This window comes from Scedosporium apiospermum (assembly GCF_000732125.1).
Source record: "Scedosporium apiospermum strain IHEM 14462 chromosome Unknown SEQ_SAPIO_0143, whole genome shotgun sequence".
NCBI classification, from domain to species: Eukaryota; Fungi; Ascomycota; class Sordariomycetes; order Microascales; family Microascaceae; genus Scedosporium; species Scedosporium apiospermum.
Window position 1 is genome coordinate 648,450 of NW_015971844.1, and position 21,024 is coordinate 669,473.

Below are 21,024 nucleotides of genomic sequence, written 5' to 3' on the forward strand. Positions count from 1 at the left end.
GGCTGCGGGGTTGCCGTGTGCGCAAGAGATTTTCGAGAGAAGACTTATTCCTGATTTGCAGAGCTGTAAATAGACTTTGTTGAATGAGTGACGGAAGTGAAACAATAAGACAAAAAAGACAGGGTAAATGTTGGAATACCACCTCGAGGCCTTTACTCAGGGGATTGAACGCATGTGCCGATTCTTATGACGGTCAAAGATCGTGTTGCTTGCTCAAATCGGCGCTAATAATGGATCTAAAATAAGGTTTCTTGAATAGGTAATCGGAGGCGCCGAGCAATCTCCTTCTCAAGCCGTAGTTTAACTTATTGTTAGGAGAAAGAGTATTTACGGCCGACTAACTAATTCTAGCAATTATAGGCACTGGCTGTTAGCGTGTAAAGGTCATACAACCCACCATCGTATTCCAACGTCAATGTTGCAGTCAGTGCATAACCTGAGGTGATCTCGGTCTATACCTCTTATGGTGTCGCTGGCAGGCAAGGAACAAGATTTTTTTTTTCCCCTGGGTTTTCTGGTGATCTCCTTCATCAGCTTTTCTCGTGTCTATCGTTCCCCCGGTATATCCACGACGTATTTACAATTGTGCTCGTTTTCCCCGTGGGAAATCGTTGACCGAGCTTTCCTCTACGCTCGCTTCGTCTCTCCGACGGTAGCTTGGCCGCGAGCCACTATCTATCGCCGGGCACATACAGATCCGTGGTCGACAACTAGAAGCTTGATCCACTAGCTACAGAGCAAGAGGAGCTGTAGGCTCCACAACAACCAGAGGCCACCGAATAGCATACCTCGACTTTCGTGCAACGCGGTTGCACAGGTTCTGGGAGGCGTTGCTAATACTATTCTGAGTGGTCTGAGCTAGGGATGTGCGGGCGTCATTTGTATGGCTGCTCCTACTGGAGGCCGCCGACACCTTGGGTGTTGTGGTAGGCATGAGAGGATGGCTGCCTTATCATGGAGTATTCTAAAACGGACGAAACAGGCTTATACGGCCTTCTCCAAGCTAGATGCGATGGGAGAAAGCTACGGTGATAGTGGCCCAGATATCTTCGATCTATACGAAAAGTGGACGACGACTCTGGTGAATTGGCCTTCAAGAATATCCCACGTTTCTGGCTCTTGGGGTTGGAGAGGACCGCCTTAGCATTATCCTTGGGTAGGAAGCAGCTAGGTGCCTGCATGGCCTTGGCGTTGATGTTTCCTCGCTGGAATATAAGTTACTTGGACACTGGCATTCTGGAGATACATTAATAGATTTGGTCATGTTTTCAAGGAGAAGGCGAATTAGAAATATGTACCCTAGCACTATCGAGGAAAAATGTTAATAGGTGGTCGAGTCCAGTCTAATTGAGGAGCACACTATCCAACCCCCGTGGTGGATGTACGTATACTTTCGTCTCCCATCGCTTGGGTGGCACGGAGTCTTGCATATTGACCGGTCTTGATATTACTTATTACTTACAGTCCCGAGAATGTCGTACTTGGGACGAAGGGGCCACAGCAAGACAAGCTGATGTCCCCGGAAATGAACCCCTTAGCTCCTTACCCCGCATGCACATCACATGTACCCCGCGCATGGAGACCGACCTACCAAGGATGAACAGCAAGAGTTGGAGACGCATGGAGCCGATCACACTTGGGGAATCCCGGTTCCCCAACGGCACTGGAGCCCGGCAATTGATTTCTTGGAGCGTCCTGTTTTACGTTCTCCAGGCTCACTATCGCGACTCGTGGCTCGCACTTGTTCATGCACTCTCTGAGCCCTAGCACGAATTACTTGAGAGCCTATCACAGATACTGTCCGAGCGACCAGAAATAAATCGAGGAATGTGAATTAATTAGATGTCTCCCTCCTCAAATTTGTCAAGACTATGTCCCATAGATAGGGGTTCAGAAACTGTAAGTTTCGTGATTTATGGCTCGTGGAGTCTCCTATGTAGGAGCCCTAGTACCCGTATTGGTCTCGGCCGACAGAGTTCAAAAAGGTAGTACCAGCAAGTCTAAAAGTGTCAGGCTGCGTACCAGAGTTGGTGGGATGGAAGTAAAAGTTCTTTCCGTAGCCCCGAGTAGCGTTGTACAGAGGCCAAGGCTCGACGGAGCGAACTACGGATCGCGTTAGCGCAAGCTAACCATTCCATGAAAAATTTTTCAAACTTACCACCGTGGTGATTCGGGTCTAGATCATGGATGAAGCTGACCCACATACGGCTCATGAGCATGGCCAAATGGAGTACCTCCTTCGTCGCGTTGATGAATGGGTTGATATGTTCTGCTATTCCTAATCCGTGCGTGTTGTAGAACACGTAGGGAATTTCGTACCAATGCGAGGAACCCATGTTCGGCCCTGGAACAAGGATTAGCCGGGCTCATAAATATCTATCACTGGCGACTGTCATCGGCCAACGTGTATGAGTTGTGCATGGACTTACTTGCGGGCAGCGGGGAGTCGAAAAGATAGGAGTACACGGGAAGACCATTATCAGACCAAATATTCGTCCAAGAGCGTCGGAACGCGAGGAACGTTTGATCCGTAGCAAGAGCCACGGCTCGCTTATACTGGCTACCATACGGCGAGTTAGGGGGGTTCTCAAAGCTTTCCGGTAAGCCGAGAGCGTCTATGTTGGGATAGAGCGTCATAATAGTCTTAGTCGTCTCCTCATCCGGACCGGACCGCATGATGTAATCCGCAACCTCCTGGTCGGTGTTGATAGTGGTTCCCAGTAAGAACAGCGTCCCCTCAGCGCTATTGGTGCCAATCAAGAGCGGAGTCTTGGTAAACTTGCCCTCTTCAACCAGAACCGAGGGGAAGTCTGTGACAAACTCCCCATCCACGATGGGGCCGAACCCGGAAGTTCCGTTCATGATGGCCTTGTTCAGGTCTTCAAAGGGTGCCTGCCGCAGACACGCCAGCTTTTCCTCTGAGCCATCGCATCTGACATCGGCAACGAGCTTGTTGTAACGCGCCGTTCGGGAGGATAGGTCCTTGCCGTCCCCGCCGATTGCGCCGCTTTGGATAATCATGCCCCTGAACAAGCCCTCATCCTTACCGCCGTAGGCGAGGGACTGGTAGGCTACACTGCCGCCGCCCGCGCTTTCGCCAAAGATAGTGACCTTAGCGGGGTCTCCTCCAAAGGCCGCTATGTTCTCATGGATCCAGCGGAGACCCATGCGCTGATCCTTCAGGCCGATGTTGGCGATGCCGGCATCAACAGCCTCTTGGCTGGCGAGGAAGCCCCATGCCGATAGACGATCTTGTTTCTTTGTGTTAGCCTACCGCCACCTTCGACGTGAGATCTGATGCAAGAGTCACTTACAGTCTAGGGACACGCCAATGATTGGCTTTTTCATGCGAGCGGACTCCTGCACGATGAAGCTAAGGTTATAGACGCCGTTGGCGCTATAGTCCTGGTAATAACCACCACCGTGTATAAAAACGCCAACGGGGAGGTTAGAACCCTCACCGTAACCGGAGGGCCGAACAATATTAAGGGTGAGGCAGTCCTCTGACATGGTATGGGGCCAAGCATCACTATTCTACTAAGTCAAGAACTTGTTAGCTGCACCAGAGAATGCCTTTATTATAGGGATCACTAGACCTGACTCACCCCATAACCTACACAAGAGTCGCCATACTCTTTGGCATCCCTGATATCCTCGAAGGCTGTATCTAAGCTTTGGGGGTTTTGGAAGCGAAGGTCGCCCAACGGAGGCTGGGCAAAGGGAACACCGAGAAACAGATCCTGGCGCAGCGATTTCACGTATTTACCCTCGTAAGTGCCGTTCTTGACGGTGGCTCTGGGCTGATGGGAGGCACGGCTGGCTGCGGCCACGCCATTGAGGAGCGTCACTACGGCTCCAACGACCTGATATAGAGAGGGCATGATGTCGGCTTGAGTAGCTAGGCAATGGTAGCGGTCGCGTGGTGGAAGGAGAGATCGGGTACTAGGAAGTTATATATCAGTGGCTCTTTAACCTATAGATTCTTAACCAGGCGATCCGGGTCCGCCGTGCCAATCCCGGTCTCCAGTATCTCTCTCGGAACGGAACTGCCGCCGGATCATAAGCTATGTCGCCGATTAAGCATGAAAAGAATTCACGATATACATGCCGTCATTTGAACCGACATTAATTACCTTCTCCCTCATCTTCCCCGCTTTCCCGACCTAGAGCTTTGACTTTGATAGACTAATCCGATAATGGGAAGCGCGGATCGGTGCTACCTTGGGGAAGCTGGGGTCCGCTACAGTAGCTGACCCACCGGGGCTTCAAATTGCCTACTACGGCCACGGCAATTAGTTGCCGACTTAACCCTTCGGTAGTGCCGATAAATGGATAGCCCAGCTGCGAGATGGCTCACTGTGGAACGATCTGAAATGTCATTAGGCAAGAAAAGGTTGCTAGCGGAGAGCGGTTAAGCCTTCCAATTAGGGTTTTGTACCCTGGCCCTGGCAGGATTGGGGAAATTGAGACCTTAGCATGGCACCAATACCCCGGATTACCCCAGATCCCTCATGTCTGTCCACTTCGCCCTAATCGCCGACTGGTGCGGGGACAGGTTTAGGCATGGTTTAGAGAGAAGATGGCTCACAAGATCAGTTGATCTGGAGTGGTACACGAACTAAGACTTTTTCACACCACGGCAGACTTTTTCGCTGAAATTTTGACCCCCTGCACCACACCGGGCGGACTTTTCGAGGGAGCGGCGTCATATATAATTCCTGTTACATGTCCCTTGCCACAATAGAGTTTCCCTAGAACTCAAAAGAACCATTAAGGATTGCGCCCGGCGGTTGGATACGCCATCTTCCGTCTTCTCTTTTGTACACAGCTCGGGTTCTTGTATAATTTTCGCATTGACATAGCTACTCGCGGGTCTCCAGTCCACCATGGCAGGTCCGGACCAGACGCAACCTCAGAATGAGGTCCAGGTGAGCGACAATAAAAATGCCGTCGAGCATCTTGAGTCGGGCTCTGCTCCCCAAGGCCGTAGCAAAGTTACTTTCAGGGACTTCTGGGAGAACCGGAGAGTTTTGCTCTTCTGTACGCACTTCGCAAGTTCACCTCTGCTGCATGAATCTGACGCTAATGCCCGTTCTCTCTTCAGGTCTCTACATCTACCTTTTGCCCGTCAACTTTGGATACGAAATCACCACCCTCGGCAAGCTCATGGCCGTCGTTCCTTTCCTCGACCGCTTCGGACGCGAGGTTGACGGTGCGAAGGTCCTTTTAGCCCGTGACCAGCAGATCCTCAACTCTGCCAACACCATCGGCCTCTTTGTTTCTGCTTTTGTTACAGGCTGGATCTCGGACTTCATCGGCCGCAAGAAGACTATTTTCCTCGGCTGTTTCCTGTGTGTTGGCGGCATTGTCTTCCAGTACCATGCTGGGAGCATCATGCAACTTTACGGAGGCAAGATCACTGCCACCTTTGGACTAGGTCTGGGACACTCCCTTGGCCCTGTTTTCGTTGCTGAGCTTGCTCCCGTCAAGGTGAGGGGTATCTGCCTCACGCTTGTAGTAAGTTTGAGAGCTCTTTCTCTGCCTGGCTGAGTTTTGCTTTTCTCACGAATCTTGTTTTGAATAGAACACGATGATTGTCCTAGGCCAGTGGCTCAACGCGCTTTGCATCTATGGTTCCGAAACCCTCGACGGCGACATGCAGTGGAGGATACCCCTCATCACTCAGGTCGTGCCCCCTAGCCTACTCCTCTTCGGCATTTTCTTCCTTCCTGAGTCTCCGTCCTGGCTCATGATCAAAGGCAGGGAAGAAGAGGCCAGGAAAGCCTTTAGGCGATTCAACGGCCCCAACTTTGACGTCGATAACGCCGTTGCTACCACCAAGGCTGCTGTTCAGGCAGAGGCTGAGCTCGCTCAGGTCAAGTCTTCGTGGCTTCAGTGCTTCAGGGGACCCGATGGCCGACGAACCCTCATTGTGTGCATGGTCTACGTCGCTCAGCAGGCCGTCGGTGTCAACTTTGTCTCGGGTTATCTTACGTGAGTTACGAGCCTCGCGTCGCTGAAATTGAAGTTGATGCAGTTTCCTCTAACGGTGTTTTGTGCAGTTACTACTTCCGTCTTGCTGGTGTCAAGAACCCGCTCGCAATTGGCCAGGCTGCATTCGCCATCCAGCTCGTCGGGAACATCTGCTCCTGGCCTCTTGTCGACCGCATTGGCCGGCGCCCCATCATCGTCGGTGGCTGCATCGTCATGACCTGCGGTCTGCTTCTCATCGGCGGCCTCGGCACTCTTCACTCGCAACCCGCGCTCTCCGCCGTGGTTGCGTTCATGACTCTTTGGGGATTCCTCTACCAAATGACGCTTGGCGCTGTCGCCTACGCTGTTGGCGGTGAAACCCCCAGCCCCACTCTTCGCCAGAAGACCTACTCCATCAACATCATGGTTGCCACCGCCGCTTCGTGCTTGGTGCTTCAGGTCATGCCCTACCTCATCAACACCGACCAGCTCAACCTCGGTGCCAAGATTTGCTTCAGTACGTCCACCTGTCCCGAAAAATACTACTTTACATACATCTGAATACTAACGTGCCGTAGTCTTCTTCGCCTTCTCTGTGCCCATGTGTGTTTACCTCTACTTCTGCCTTCCGGAGCTTAAGGGCCGCACCTACTTAGAGATCCAGGAGATGTTCCAAGAGCGCGTTCCTGCCCGAAAGTTTAAGACCTACCAGTGCCAGGGCATCGCCTCCGTTCAGGAGAAGCTCTAAACTGGTGCGCCGGGCCATGACCTTCACGGTGCAATGCGAGACCTTGCCCTGGTTGGGTTTATCTGTGCATACAGTTGGCAGTAAAGTATTTTATTAAAGTTCGCATAGTCTACGCAAGGGTGTCAATCTTGTTTGGAGAACAATAAAATCCCTCTTCCAAGTCGTCTAGGCTATTAGTATAACTGTAAAGCCTTCTAGGAATAAATGCGGATTATCATATCAAGACTGTCTAATACCACATAAATCAAAGACGAAAAGTGCGTAGACTAAAATCTATTTTGCGGTCCCATCGGACTCACTTTCTAGGCGATTGAGTAAAAGACGCCAACAGGTGTTATGAACCAAAATTGAAGATGATATTTGACAAACTCGACTAATAATAGAATGCGACTCGAGTGAGTCCGTATTTGTCGGTGTATGAGGTGGAAGGATCGGGACTGCCGTAAACTAGGACTGGTGTGACGAAACCAACTCCAAACAAGGACGGTGGCTGGTCACTCCCTACATCAAGAACTACATGTCGTGGTAGCAAATCTATCGGCACCTATTGCAAGTGGAAAAAAGCACATCAATTGATGGAGGGATTTCCTTTTAGCGACGTACTTGCACGTACATTGAAGTTCTAAGCGAGCTTCTCTAATGGGGGTATCGGGCCTGTATACTGGGAGAGTACAGTCCCACATCCCACCGAGCGAACAGAAAACATAACGATCCATGGAAAAGAGGAGCCTATTGGAGTTCACCAATATTATGTTTTCCTTGCGACACAAAGCGAGGATGGGATGGTGAAGGCTTCAATGCTGCCCAAATAAGGTATAGACGCTCCGCCTGATCATTGACGTTAGGACGGTTCGAAACGTGGCATGGCGTGAACCTCTATAACTGCACACCCCGTGTAATTGAGTCGGCCTTCGCTCCAAAGCCAAGCAGTATGATATAACATCAGGACCAGAGTCGAGCGAGACAGTCCAGGCCGTCGTGTCGTCATCGGGAATTAAGTCGTGAGTACCCTGGCGTTACGACAAGTCGGATCAGGTCCTCTTATCACTGATCTAAATAAAGTTGGCATTCTTTCCAGTAGAAGATGATGCTAACCACCAGATCGGGATCGCCAAAGGACATCACATTATTTCCTGGCCTTGTCAAGACGGACAGCTCCCACCATCCTACACATCTTGCGCCCAGCCCCGGCCGTGGAGCGCATATCAGCAAACTGGCCACCCAGCCAGTAAGGCGACCCTTGTACGAAGTATTGAACAAAGGTCGCTTCTCGTAACGGGAGTCATGTCAAATTGTGACAGCATTTCAGCTCAATGCAGGACAATCATACAATAATACCTCATTGGGCATTGGGAGGTGCTGTGTGGGGCATCTGCTTGCACTGCCCCATCGCCCTAGAGCTGCGCCCTCACAGCCTGGTCCCCTTCCCGCACTGATATTCGTTCCCACCTATGAAGTATTATGGTATTTTCGTTCTTTTTCAAGAGATTTTGTGGCTCTATATGTGGGAGATTGAGTCTCTAAAGGGAATTTGTAAATTCGGTAGTCCTCACGGAAAGGACTCTGAAGCCCTAGCCGGAGCGATTGGTGACGATTCTCGGAAATGCAGGCTCTAAGAGTGGTCAAGTGTTTCCAGAGCCTGCTCCCGTCCCTTTTCCCTAGAGACTTGAAAGATAAGCCATAATCCAACGCCTTTCCCATTTCGACAAGGGTTCCCCCTCCCCCGGCCAATATCGGACCTGCAGCTGCGTCTTCCTTGGAGATTTCCCCCGAGCCCGCCCACTCTCTGTCTGATTCCCCGCCTTCTTCATGCTCCTACGTGACTCTAAATCTGGCCTGCCATTCTCACACAGAGGCATTGCATTCTTGCGAACTGCTAGACACATGTCCGACGTCAAATAGAATAGCGTGTCTAGAAGGATATAATTATCATGGTATGCTATTCCCCGATCACTCAACTGCTTCGTTCATGGCTAAGAGTCTAGGAGGCGCGAGTCGACTTCATGCCCTTTCTGGGTGAGGACCATTGCGGGCTCTTCCTTGCCCACGACGACGGTCCTCGAGCTACATGCGAGTGGGTCTTTTCACTGCATTTCCCTATTTCTTCAGGTCCATTTCCGTATTGCCCTTCGATAACTAACAACACAATGCTTTAATCCTTATTAGCATCATATTAATTCATGGCCTGAACGGCGGCGCTGCCAAGACCTGGACGCATTCGAGCACGAACACCATATGGTTTCGAGATCTCCTACCTGACGCGATCCACCAACGAGTCCAAAACGCCGGAGCAAGGATATGGACATATGGATACCCGGCCAAAGTGTGGCTTCAAGATTTCAATCTTCGAGTTCAGGCAGAGAACCTGCTGTCAAACGTGAAGGAGGTCCGTCGAGGCCATGAGGTATGTCGTGTCGTTCCGCCAACCCCCCAGACCTTACAGGGCTCGCTCCTGACAGTTGCTATGCAGGACAAGAAAATCATTTGGGTCTGCCACTCTCTAGGGGGTATCCTCCTCAAGGAGGCCCTCATTGCAGCGAATCTCAACAACCAGTTCATCCAAATTTCGCGAGCGACAGTCGGCATAGTTTTCCTCGGCACGCCTCATCGAGGCTCCGCGACCGCCGATGTAGGAACATTGGTGGTCAACGTCGCGAAATGCCTCACTCCGGGTTTGAGGATACTTTATCCGAGCGCGGTTGCGAATTTGAAGCAGAACAGCAGGGTGCTCTTCCAGATTGCAGGGCAGTTTTCTAATATTTGTTCGCCGTTTACTATTCACTCGTTTCACGAAACAAAGCCGCTGGCTGGACAGATAGTAAGTTGGCCGGATAATACAATACCTTCTTCCGGATGCCGTCCACGGCGCTCCTTTCCGCTGAAGCAATTACGCCTATGGGGACTAAGATCGCTTCTAGGTCGTCGAGCATCAATCAGCAATTCTACAGCTTCCTAACGAGGTCAAAACTTATGGTCTTGCTGCCGATCATAGAGAAATGGTCACATTCCGCAACAGCCGGGATGCGAATTGGTGGCCTGTATCTAACAGTATATGCGAGCTGGTAGCAATGTCCGTCGGTAAGTATTACTTCTTGGCAGGCCCCATCCATCCCTTGAAGTAGGGAATGTAGAGCTGAAAAAAAGACAACTCATAGTGGGACCATCCGCGATATCCCCATCCTTCCAGACTCGTCAGAATGAAGCCCGATGGATGAGAGATCCTTCGCCCCCTGCACCTGCACCGAGACCCTACCATCAGCCAAGGCAACATCCTTCAGTCCTTACACCAGGCTCAAGCTCGACCTCGCAGACATTCCAGGGCTCCTTTTCTGCGTACGTACCCCCAACCCCATCATCTAGTAGTCCGTCCTCAGCAAAGACCCCTCCTTCCGGCTACTTTGCACCAAGAGAGCCCCCCCAGCCCCAGTCCCGATCGTACCAGCACCCGCCGATACCGCCAAAGATTTCACAGCCTTCGCTGGAGCGCGAGCAGTCATCGTACAGCAATTTCAGTTCAAACCATTCAAGGCTAGACCTTCGCGGATACTATACGACACCGCACAAGCCGGTACCCTCATCATCGAACGCAGGAAAAGAAACAACACAGACCAGTCACAATTCACCGCGTTCCCAGACATCGTTCACTACCGTCGAGGAGGCGGCAACATTTACAGACGACGTATCGGCGTACTGCGATATAGAAGGTTGCACACACCCCGGCCAGCTCCGCCCCATCAAGTCTTCAGAGTCTAGAGTCCAATGCTGCGTTTGCCTGGATTACGTTCTGTGCATCCCATGCTTTCAACAGGAAAGAACATCTAAGAATCATAAAACATCCCATGCATTTGCCATTGTTCGCGGAACACGTCATTTTCTACCCGACCGGTTGATGCAAACGGAAGACGTCAACCCGGAAAGGGATCCCACAAATGCCGAAAGAGTTCTCTGGGTAGAAGAAGAACAACCAGCGATGGAGGAAATGCAGATAAAGTCTTTGAGGTTCTTGAGGCTCTTCGGCAAACCCTCACATGCAAGGTTCATGACCGACATTCAGCCAGGACATTATCAAGTAGTCATGTACGGTTATTTTAGATTCAACCGTGACATTAGTCCAGGAAGCCTTGAGCGCATCGAAGAGGAAGGAATGGGTACCATGAGGGTATCTATTGGTACTATACGTAACCAGCGGGAGTTTCGAAAGTCTAAATTTCCTGAAACGGCAGAAACATCAGGACCTCTGTTCGGAGATGCCCTTCCTTGTCAACTATTGGACAATATGGCAACGAAGTCGTTCCCAATTCCGACTGGTGATATTGTATACCAGTTGAATTGGGATCATTTAGTGAAGGTGGACGGAAATCGCGACGATCTGGTCGATATCGGCTTGGTTATCCAGTGGTCGGGTATGAAAGAGTTCTCCAACAACAGCCCGGATCCGGTAGTTGAGTTTTCGGTCTGCGGCCTCCAGTAAGTATCCCCCCCCCCAAACACACACACACACACGCGCACACACATATGTTGTATTCACGGCGAAGGGGTGCTAATTTCTTGGTTGAAGATTCCTTGACATCTTGACCCATGATGGTTATCAAGGCCTTCCAGAACCGCCAAACAAACCTGCCAAGGCCGGATCCACCAATCCTAAACCGCCCCCAGAGGAACAACCCACTCCTCCTGCAGAGGAAGAAAGTAAAAAAATCACGGTCGAAGAGCTTGGTGATATGGCGCACCCTTTGAATGCTCAGCCTACCGGCCATCCTGGTCAGCAGGGCTGCGAACAGGCAAACTTCACCACCGCAGGCCTTCGAGGAAATGCTGTGATTCCATGGGCAATGACAAAAGATGAGAAGCATCAATATGATGCCATCTTCCGTGCCTCGGACGGAATGAATAAGGGATTCATTGCGGGCCCTCAGGCTGTAGAAATCTTTGATCGAAGTGGCCTGGAGAGGCCTGATCTCGAGCGCATCTGGACCCTTGCTGATAACGGCAACAAAGGCCGGCTAGATCTCGATGAGTTTGCCGTGGCTATGCACTTAATTTACATGAAACTGAACGGCTACCCCGTCCCCAACACTCTCCCTCCCGAGCTTGTTCTCCCTTCGACCTGAAACATTAGTCAGTCCCTCGGAACGGTGAAGAGGAGGCCGCCAAACGCCAAGAGATAGCCCAAGCAATTGCAGCAGTAATTTCACAGAAGGAACGCGAGGCAGAGATGAGGAGACAGCAGCAGATTCAGCAACAGCACCAGCAGCAGGAACCAATTTTAGCAGGCTTGATGTTTGGGAGCGCGGGCTACCAGTACGTCGTCGAGGAGCGAATGAGACAGGCGGAGCTACTGAGAAGGCAGCAGAATGAGCAAGTACAGCAAGCCTCGTTAGAAATGATGCTGTTGATGCGCCAGTTGGGGTTGCTCTGACTCAAGGTCAGCCGGGTCTACCTTGTCGTACTGGTCCTTTTCCAGCCCAATGGTTGGATTCTTATGCCTAGTCCAACAACCTCGGGTTTCTGAGGACGTGAAGTCCGTTTAATTATGACTACTTCTACTACATGGAACTGCCGCTGTCGGCTCCCTCTTCAAAGCCAATATTCTAGCTCTTCACACCTCTCAGCCAGCAATACGGAGAATAATTACGTTCTGTCTGAGGTGGAGAGGCCGAACTCACCAAACTATCCGCATCTTTGGTATTGACTTCCAAGAAATTGAATTAAGCGATCCGCCTATCACAGTAGCCCGGAATTATCACCGATTCAATTGTGGCTTAGCTTCTGAGCTGGATCGCACACCACTTGAAAGGCAGGATGCGGGAATAAGTAGCATTGAAAACCCCCCCCCCGGCGGCCAAACTGCCCCCAGCACGAACGACCAGGCTGCGGAGATTGAATTTTATCCCTGTCAAAAGAAAAATGGTTTGATGTTTCCCCTCACACCTAAAACATAAGAGGATGGGATTACCAGCGTTCCCCCAATGTCGTCCCCACGGTGGGTTCCTCTGGATCAAGGGCAATCCTGCAGTCGAACCGTGGTTTTTGGCTGCATTTTGTGATGCCATTGATGCCAAGTATGGTTTGAAGCCGGGGTTTCTCTCCAACTGTTCTCCGCGGTATCGTACTAGTTTCTTCCTCATCAAGTTCTAGAACAAGTAATGGATGTGTCACATACCAAGTTAGATGCGTATTTAGGCATTTCTAACCGTGACACCAAGAGTTCATGAATTGACAAAAATGTTCGAATCATTGGCGCCGTTCGTTTGACAAGAACAGTCTGATGGGATTTGTCCACGGCGACGCGAGTTAAGAAGCCAACACAGGACCCCGTGCCAGGAGTTTAGAGGAGGCCAGCCAGACAGGTGTCTACCATGGGCAGCGCGAAGCGCGTCTCTTCAGATGCGGCTACATGATGGCTATCGTAGAATACGGGAACAAAGAAAACATCGGTCTCGACTTCGTCTCCGCGAATGGCATCGGTTTATTCAAACGACTGGAGCGCAAGTATCAGCTTTAAGTTGTAGGGCTTCATACACGTGAATTGAAGAAGCGCGGTCGAAATGCCACATCCTACCAATCACGCCTCATTAGTTCAATTGCAATGCGCGACGATACCGACTTCTCATGCGTGCATCCGAGACGCCCTAGATCTCCTTCATTCCGACCTCTGTCCCTTTCCGCGACCTGAATCGATCCCTTGACAGCTGCGGACGAGTAAACTAAACCAGTTTAAACTACTCCGTACTGCGACCCCATATTGCCCCAGGTCTGGGGGCAGAATAATCGATTGGATCTATCCAATCATGGTGATGCGGTCGGAAGCTCCGAATCGAGTTCGTCATCATCGACAGACAAAGCATCCATCGAGACGGAAGGCGTGGGTCTCGTGATAGGAAAAAGGAAGGGAAAAAAAAAAAAAAGCTTTTGGCCGTGTCACGAGCCGGAGCCGAATCGAGCGCTCTCACGATCGCGACGTTATTGGGATCGACGTCACGAATGAGTTATGGTGTCTTTGATGCACCTCTCTCTCTTCAAGCGAATGCAACCTCGTGGAAAGAGCCGATAGGTCTTGGCAAAAAGAAGTGAAATAATCACTCAAATCAATTCAGAGGGGAATGACAACGGCCGAACCGCCTTTTTCTCGGAATTTGCCCCGATGGTAAGACGAGCCGAACTGTTGTGCCAAGCCATGTGGGTGGTGGAGGTACGAGAAAATGCGACGCCGGCATCTGAGATTCCAGGGTGCCATGGCACCAAAATAGAAACTGCACCATGCCGTCATGGATGGGGTGGAGGCTGTCTCACGGGGTTCGGCTCGGGTCCAGCGAGCGAGCGGTGAACGGGAGGGCGAAGTTGGGGTAACTGCTCATTTCCTCACTGCTGTCATGTTTTCCATGCTCAGTCTGACTGGGCTCAGACAAACCAGGTCAGAATGGCATTGTGAGGAGCCTGAGCAAGGATGAGGAGCGTGCGTGATATGATTCCTGACAAGTGTTTGTCGAATACGATCGCCGCCTCGCACTAAACTACGCAAATCCATCAATTCGGGCATGGACCGCGGAGGAATTGCTCCCAAGAATTGCTACGGAGTACGCTGGATGGAGAAGTGAGCTCTTGGCGAGCCCAGCCCGATTTGGCTTGGTGGACAGGCAAAATCTTCAGAGCTCAAAAGCAGCGGACGAGCCAGCGTCAAATTGCGGGACCCTCGGAGTCGACTCTAGTGGACTGGGCATGCCTTCTCTGCCCTACGAGCACTGCAAGCTTTCCCAGCCCCCTGGAGATCGACAAAAGGTTGTCTAGTCGAAGGATGGGACGGGACCTGGTTGTGGAGTAGGTGGATACGAAGTGGACAGTGATCTAATGGAAGTGTGTGGTGTAATCTACCCATCCGCAGTACACACACTCCGTACTCCGTAGTTTACTCCGTACGAAGGAGCGAAGCGAAGTGCGCTTGCAGGCTCCTTCGCCTGAGCTGTCAAAATCTCCTTACTTTCAATTGGGCCGCGGTGCAGATAACCATATTTTCTCATGACGATCGTCTCCGTGCCAGGACGAACTGGGCAACTATGACGTCGGCGGACCCTGACAGGGGCTCTCGCTCTCAGGACCGAGCTCAGTAAGTTCTCTAATGTCTTGGCTCGTACGAAGCAGTGCTGGTCGAGGAAAAAACCCGGTTGTCTCAAATCGCCGTGGCGCCATGTTTTAGCCAAGGCGACACGTCGAGAGGCGCTGTTCTTTAGCATGTCGCTGCTGAAAGAAATAAAAAGATGCGCTTGCTTAATTTAGAGAATTTATTTTGGATTTCTTGGCTTCAGGATCAACTCAATTTTGACGCGCTAACAGGACGTGGCTTGAGTCCTTCGGACTCCTTCCATTGTCGAAGCCTCGCGTATTCTTGCCCTGCGACGCTTGACCCCGGCCTGGGTACGCAGGGATCGCCAGAGGATTTTACCCTACTAGAATTGAAATGGCATATCTGATGATCATGTCATTCGACAGAAAGACGTTCAAAATGCAAAGTAATCTTAATACTGAGTCGGACTGAGGGGAATGACTCTGTGTCGAGAGCTCATTGGCATCTCACACTTGACAGGGAAGCAATATTTACAAATGAGGCAAGTAAACCACAGCGACTGTCACTGACCAGCCAGCCCCGAAAACGCTCTCCTGCCTGCGCTCAGAAAAGCCCTGGCATCGGTCGACATGCCTCATTCTCCTCCTCTCTGAGCGTCTCCACCTCCTCTTGGAGCGAATCATGTCTATCCTTCCCGCGTCCCGCTTTTTACGCCTCCAAGATTCTCCTCTTTTGTTTTGTTGCCCCTCTTCTCTACCCCAGGGCAGGCGATGGCGGCCGCCACCTGCAGTAACGTGATGCTCACTGCACTGCACAATGGGCCAGTCGCGGAGGGGCGAGTCTGCCTTTTTCCTCTGACAGTCCGCAGTCTGCAGCAACAAGCATTGATTGATCTCACATTCTCACTCAAGAGTGTGGTACTTAATATCGGAGCGTCAGACCAACACCAAGCTCATCTTGCCAGGCTGCACCAAGTGATTGATGTCCGGGACCAGGATGACGGCCAGGAAATCATCCCGAAGCTTATCTCACCTTTTGCCAAGAAATCTAGACAGGATTTCTCGGGATCCTTCGGCAACAGCGTATCGTTCCGTGCTTGATGCTCGTTTATGCTCCACACCCGCCCTGCACTTTAAAATTGCGAGAACCAAAGGCATGGCAACAAGAATTGCTCCGATGGGACATTCTACGGATTCCTGGTTTTGACTTTGTCCTTGTAATTTATGCTTACAGTCTTTTTGGTACTTTTATTATTTTTCCTAAAATAAAATGGAAAAGTTAACAAAAGCCGGGTCTGAGTTTGGTAGAGATCCTGGCTTCCGCGGTGTCATCGGTGGTGATCCCTTGGCTGAGAAAAACAAACTTGGACACCAGGCGAAGCCAGGAAATCCTTCTTGGAAGGTTTATGGAGTACTCTTCGATACCCTGCATCCCCCCAGATCCTAATCGGAAAAAGAGGCGCCTTGAACCCCGATGTGTTGGTGTCTGTTTTCTCCAATCAGTTTTCCAGGTACCAGGGTACCCCGCCCTTCCACAGTTCGCTTTTTCGCTCGGGGTCTCGCCCATGGCACCTCCAAGACATAAATACGAGCCTCCATGCAGTGCTGAGACCCTAAAATGACTCCAGGATAGGCCCAGGCACAAACCAGGAACCACTAAGAAAGCACGTCGGGCAGACCAATGAGCCACCAAGACATGCAGTTTGTGCCTTGGATGTCAGAGGAAGGTAATCGTCGGCGGCAGGAGAAATAAAAGGAAAAAGTAAATTTCGAGGACCCCGGAATACTACCAATCACAACATACCGGATTACATTCCGAACAAGTAGACCGGGCGACACATGATCAGCGGCGCTGCCCGCATGTCTGTCCAATTAGTTTATGCGGCGGTCAAAGAGGCGGAAATTTTTTGGGGAGGAAAGGGTGTTCACCCAGAGACACACAGCCTGCCTGCCTGCACCGGCCGGGATAGGCTTGCATTGGGGTCTGCCCATCCTGTACCACCACGTCGAATACGACACTCGGCAGATCTTGGCACGCGAGAATCCCTACCACTGCTCCGTGCACTAATCCTCTAGCCTTCTTGTTACTCGCTGGTTTGTTAGCCCGCCCCGTTTCTAAGTCAGGTTGTTTGTTAGCTTTCGCCGTAGTCTTTCGTAGCAGCAGAAGAAGCAGCGCTGTGGTCTATTACAGACTGCGGGGAAAAGAGTCTGCCATCGAAATACCTGATTCTTCGGTCGACTGGTTCGGCCCTCGCCTAGGACCATGTCCGGGAAACGTGGGTCAGCAGAGCATGGGCGTTGCCGGACAAGGCACGCGCCGATTATGTGTGGGATGAGATGGGATGCGCTCGGCTATGATCTCTGATCTGATAGCAAAGTATATATCAACAACGCTGTCCCGGTCCTGTTCGAGTCCCTTTTGCCCTAGCTTTTCACGAACCGTCACGACTTATATATACTTAGACTTAATTTTCTCTCACCTTTACCTCCCCTGCCCCTTCTCGAACATTAATACTTAATCACACACCACACTCCATGTACGCTCGCTACCTACTCGCGTCCCTCCTTGCGGGGGCCGTCGTTGCCGCCCCGCCCGTTGGGGTCATCATCAACGACTGCACAACCCCGGGTACCGTCGCCTTGACCTTTGACGATGGTCCATTCATCTACACCGAGACGGTACTCAACCAATTGGCGGCTGCTGGTGCCAAGGCGACCTTCTTCGTCAACGGCCAGAACTGGGGCAACATTTATGATAATGCCTGGCTCGTCCAGAGGATGGTCAATGAAGGCCACCAAGTCGGCTCCCATACGTAAGTAGACGGGAACATTCAACTCCATTGCCGCCCCCATATCAAATATCAAATCAATCGGCCATCAACAACTCGTTAGCTTGAAAATGTTCTTTCCTCAGAGTGAAATGTACTCACCATATTCAATCCCCAATGCAGGTGGAGCCACGCAGACCTCGCCGGTCTCAACGCTGCAGGCGTAACTTCCGAAATGACACTCCTCGAAGACGCCCTCCTCAACATCATCGGCAAATTCCCTACCTACATGCGCCCTCCCTACTTCAGCTACAACTCCGCGACGCTGCAGACGCTCGGAAGCTTGGGATATCACGTAATCCAAGCCAGCATCGACACCCTCGATTGGCAGTACAACACTCCTGGTCAGATCGGCCAGAGCGTCCAGATCTTCCAGAACGGACTCAACAGCGGCGGAACTATTTCTCTCTCCCACGATGTCCACCAGACCACCGCGAACACTCTCGTCTCTGCCATGATCAACGCCGTTCGGTCCAGTGGAAAGAGAGGTAAGTTGACCAAGTGACTTTGAACAAGTTCACTCTCCAGAATTAAAGCTGACTAAGATTGACAGCTGTCACCGTCGGCGAATGTCTGGGAGATGCTGCCGCCAACTGGTATCGCACGTCCCGCAACGGCGGAGGTGGCGGCGACGGCGGCGGTACCAACCCACCTCCCGGCGGCAACCCTGGACCTGGCCCTGATGGCTCTTGTGGCGGTCCCAACGGCTACACATGCCCTCAGACCTCGTACAGGTGCTGCTCACAGTGGGGCTTCTGCGGGGACAGTGCGGAATACTGTGGAGCTGGCTGTAATCCTGCGTACGGCATCTGCTGGTAGACGTTGATACCCTTCCTGTGAGACTTACACTGGCGCTTCATCTTCGTTGTATATATTTTGATAGAGAGACATGATCTGGCGTTTTATCTTGATTACTTATCCGTTAGAAGGAGTAATTCATTGCCAGCAGGGCTTGAATCTTGCCTGAGAAGTTGTGTTCAAGACAAAGACCTGACAGACAATCCCTCACAGTGCCCAGACCAGGGTCCAGTCGCAGGACATCGCAGAGAAGTCGGTAACGCCGTGTGAAGTATTGAATTCCCTGCTGATGGAGTACAATTGCATCCCTTGAGACCTTTCCGCTAGTCCAGTGTATCTTTCGTTCTCCAATGCAGATTTGAAGGCAGCAGAACTCGCAGACCATAAAACTCCAATGTCAATGCTGCGCACGCCCCCCCCGGTGGAACTGGAGCCAGCCAAAGATAAAAAAATATTAAGATTTTAATAATATAAAGTAAATAAAAAGATTAATTTTATAATATAATAAAGATAAAATAGTTTTACCTTTTAAATAATATTAATAAAATAGTAAATAAAATTTATTAAATATTAAATAATTAAGTTTAATAAATTTTTAATATTTTTAAAATCTTACTATTATTTTAAAAATTAATAAAAAATTAAAAAAAGTAAGAATATAATATATTTATAGTCTAGCAGTTTTTATATTTAAGTTAATAAATAAAATAAAGACCGCGATATTCGGCCAGGGATTATGTGGATGCGACGGAGAGGTTCGGGACGCGAGCTGACCTCCACGATAGCCCGGATGAAAACGCATACGCCATTGCTGCTCACGGCCAGTATAGGCCCCATGCGTTCGGACGGGGGAGGGTATCCCGCAAATAGGCGAAAAACGTCCCCCAGCATGCTACCGAGCTGATCTCTGGGTGAGTGCTTGACGCCGAAGCGGTGGCGTTTCCATTTATCCAGAATGCGTTGTGCCTTTTGTTTTCATGCTGAGGTGACTAAACCATTCTGTGAGTATTCTATAATAGAAACACCGTAGTCCAGCGTCAGTCGGATGCAGTTTGTTGCCATTTGAAAATGCGACAGCTCAAATAGGTCGGCAAGGGTGGCAGCTAGGGCCACCTAACAGATCCTGAAATTGTTGTGGAGAGGGCCTCCAACGTCAGTGCAGTCGACGTAGGACCAGTTTCTCTTCATAGACACGAAGGGATCCTCGAACTGCTCTTCTGCCTTCTTTGGGGATTTGCCCAGAGCCAGGTCCATGTGTGGCCGTAGTTCCAGTGACGACAGCTCTGGGAAGATTTCGCCAACGGAGTCAATGAATCCGACCCCAAAACTGGCCTCGGTAAAATCAATGAACGCCTGTCGGTCCTGGTTCTGGACGTCGATCTCACCCTCCTCCAAAGCTTGGCAGATGTGGGCGACGCTGCCAAAAACCTTACCCAGCACCGCAGGCCGTTCTATGAGGTCGACGAACATGCTCCCAAACATGGACCGGAGGCAGTGTTTCCACGGCAGCCGCCTGCGTAGGAGTAAACGTTGGTCTTGCAAAGTATACGTGAGTATATCCTTGGCTTCATGAAGCACGTAGGTAGAGTCTGCAATCACGACACCTGACGTTTGCGTGGCTACGTATTTGCCATTGACTTGGACAGAACTTGAACCACTGACGTCCGAGGAGGCGAAAACACCCCCTCCATCCAATCCCTCAACGCGGACGTTGAGGTCGAAAATCAAATATGCTACGGCGGCAATGATGCTGCAGCCGCTATTGCCAACAGCCGTGATGCTCCTAGTTCCAGTGGAGATGTCGAAGAGCCCATGCAGCGCCTTGGCAGTTCTTGAAGGTTCAGAACACCAAAGGCACACGGAGAGGTCAGAGCTGGGCCCCAGAATGCGGTTGACAATCTAAGGAAATGGCGATGAAGATACGGCGCCACTGCCAAGGTGTCGAGGCTCGAGCGGGGTACGGCTTGAAGAAAGGCCGCCCATCTGCGCCATCCTGAGTGAAAAGGTGATAGAGGTACTGTAAGTTATTGTGGTACTATGTTTCATGACTTTAGATCAGTACCAGTCCTTGCCATACTCCTCAATACAAGCGAAGTACTAGTACTTTCTGCCGGAGCTTGAAGAGTCTCTCTTAATCCCATGCAGCTTTCCTGCCACGCCGTATGACAGAAGTGGTTATTTAACACTTCGGGGGCTCTCAGCCTGGTTCGAGGGACACTCGAGCTCGTTTCGTGAGCGGAGGAAGCATAGATGGCCAAGAGAAAAGACTCAAACGATGATACCTATTGGCCCATTGCTCTCCAAGAGAATAATTCTCCTAGTCTTGCCAAGACGACGGCAGTGTTGATTTAAACCTCCGCTCAGGGAAAACGTTGATGGCGCCGACGTAATCAATACACCAAATTTCTAGGCATGGGCATGTAGTCGTGCAGAATGCTGCATATGCTCACTGTGAAAAGGGATGCGGGAAATATGACCCAGTCCAATCAATCGAGTTTCCTGTTCAGTGCAGAGAGTTCACAGACAGGGCGGGTTGAGATCGGTTTGTTCAACAATCATGGTTCGTGTTACTATAAAACCCCTTGTGAGCGACTAGGCGAAACCTGAAGCAAGTGG

At 50.9% G+C, this 21,024-nt stretch overlaps 5 protein-coding genes across 5 annotated transcripts; 3 read left to right on the forward strand and 2 right to left on the reverse strand.

The window, feature by feature from the left end:
• Window positions 1-1,945: 1,945 nt before the first annotated feature.
• On the reverse strand, window positions 1,946-3,881 carry SAPIO_CDS9480 (putative Neuroligin; the record flags this gene model as incomplete). The annotated part of the gene is made up of 5 exons (XM_016790863.1): window positions 1,946-2,103; window positions 2,159-2,344; window positions 2,430-3,251; window positions 3,315-3,534; window positions 3,606-3,881. 5 exons carry the CDS (start codon window positions 3,879-3,881, stop codon window positions 1,946-1,948), a joined length of 1,662 nt encoding a protein of 553 aa, XP_016639373.1.
• Window positions 3,882-4,886: 1,005 nt separating this feature from the next.
• SAPIO_CDS9481 (uncharacterized protein) lies at window positions 4,887-6,721 on the forward strand (the record flags this gene model as incomplete). Its single annotated transcript, XM_016790864.1, has 5 exons — window positions 4,887-5,040; window positions 5,105-5,517; window positions 5,585-5,994; window positions 6,063-6,490; window positions 6,552-6,721. 5 exons carry the CDS (start codon window positions 4,887-4,889, stop codon window positions 6,719-6,721), a joined length of 1,575 nt encoding a protein of 524 aa, XP_016639374.1.
• A 4,276-nt stretch (window positions 6,722-10,997) lies between these two features.
• Window positions 10,998-11,832, forward strand: SAPIO_CDS9482 (uncharacterized protein; the record flags this gene model as incomplete). Its single annotated transcript, XM_016790865.1, has 2 exons — window positions 10,998-11,188; window positions 11,280-11,832. The coding sequence occupies 2 exons, from the start codon at window positions 10,998-11,000 to the stop codon at window positions 11,830-11,832; spliced, it is 744 nt and encodes a 247-aa protein (XP_016639375.1).
• Window positions 11,833-17,317: 5,485 nt separating this feature from the next.
• SAPIO_CDS9483 (uncharacterized protein) lies at window positions 17,318-18,429 on the forward strand (the record flags this gene model as incomplete). The annotated part of the gene is made up of 3 exons (XM_016790866.1): window positions 17,318-17,595; window positions 17,734-18,098; window positions 18,164-18,429. 3 exons carry the CDS (start codon window positions 17,318-17,320, stop codon window positions 18,427-18,429), a joined length of 909 nt encoding a protein of 302 aa, XP_016639376.1.
• Window positions 18,430-19,521: 1,092 nt separating this feature from the next.
• SAPIO_CDS9484 (uncharacterized protein) lies at window positions 19,522-20,400 on the reverse strand (the record flags this gene model as incomplete). The annotated part of the gene is made up of 2 exons (XM_016790867.1): window positions 19,522-20,229; window positions 20,332-20,400. 2 exons carry the CDS (start codon window positions 20,398-20,400, stop codon window positions 19,522-19,524), a joined length of 777 nt encoding a protein of 258 aa, XP_016639377.1.
• Window positions 20,401-21,024: the final 624 nt, after the last annotated feature.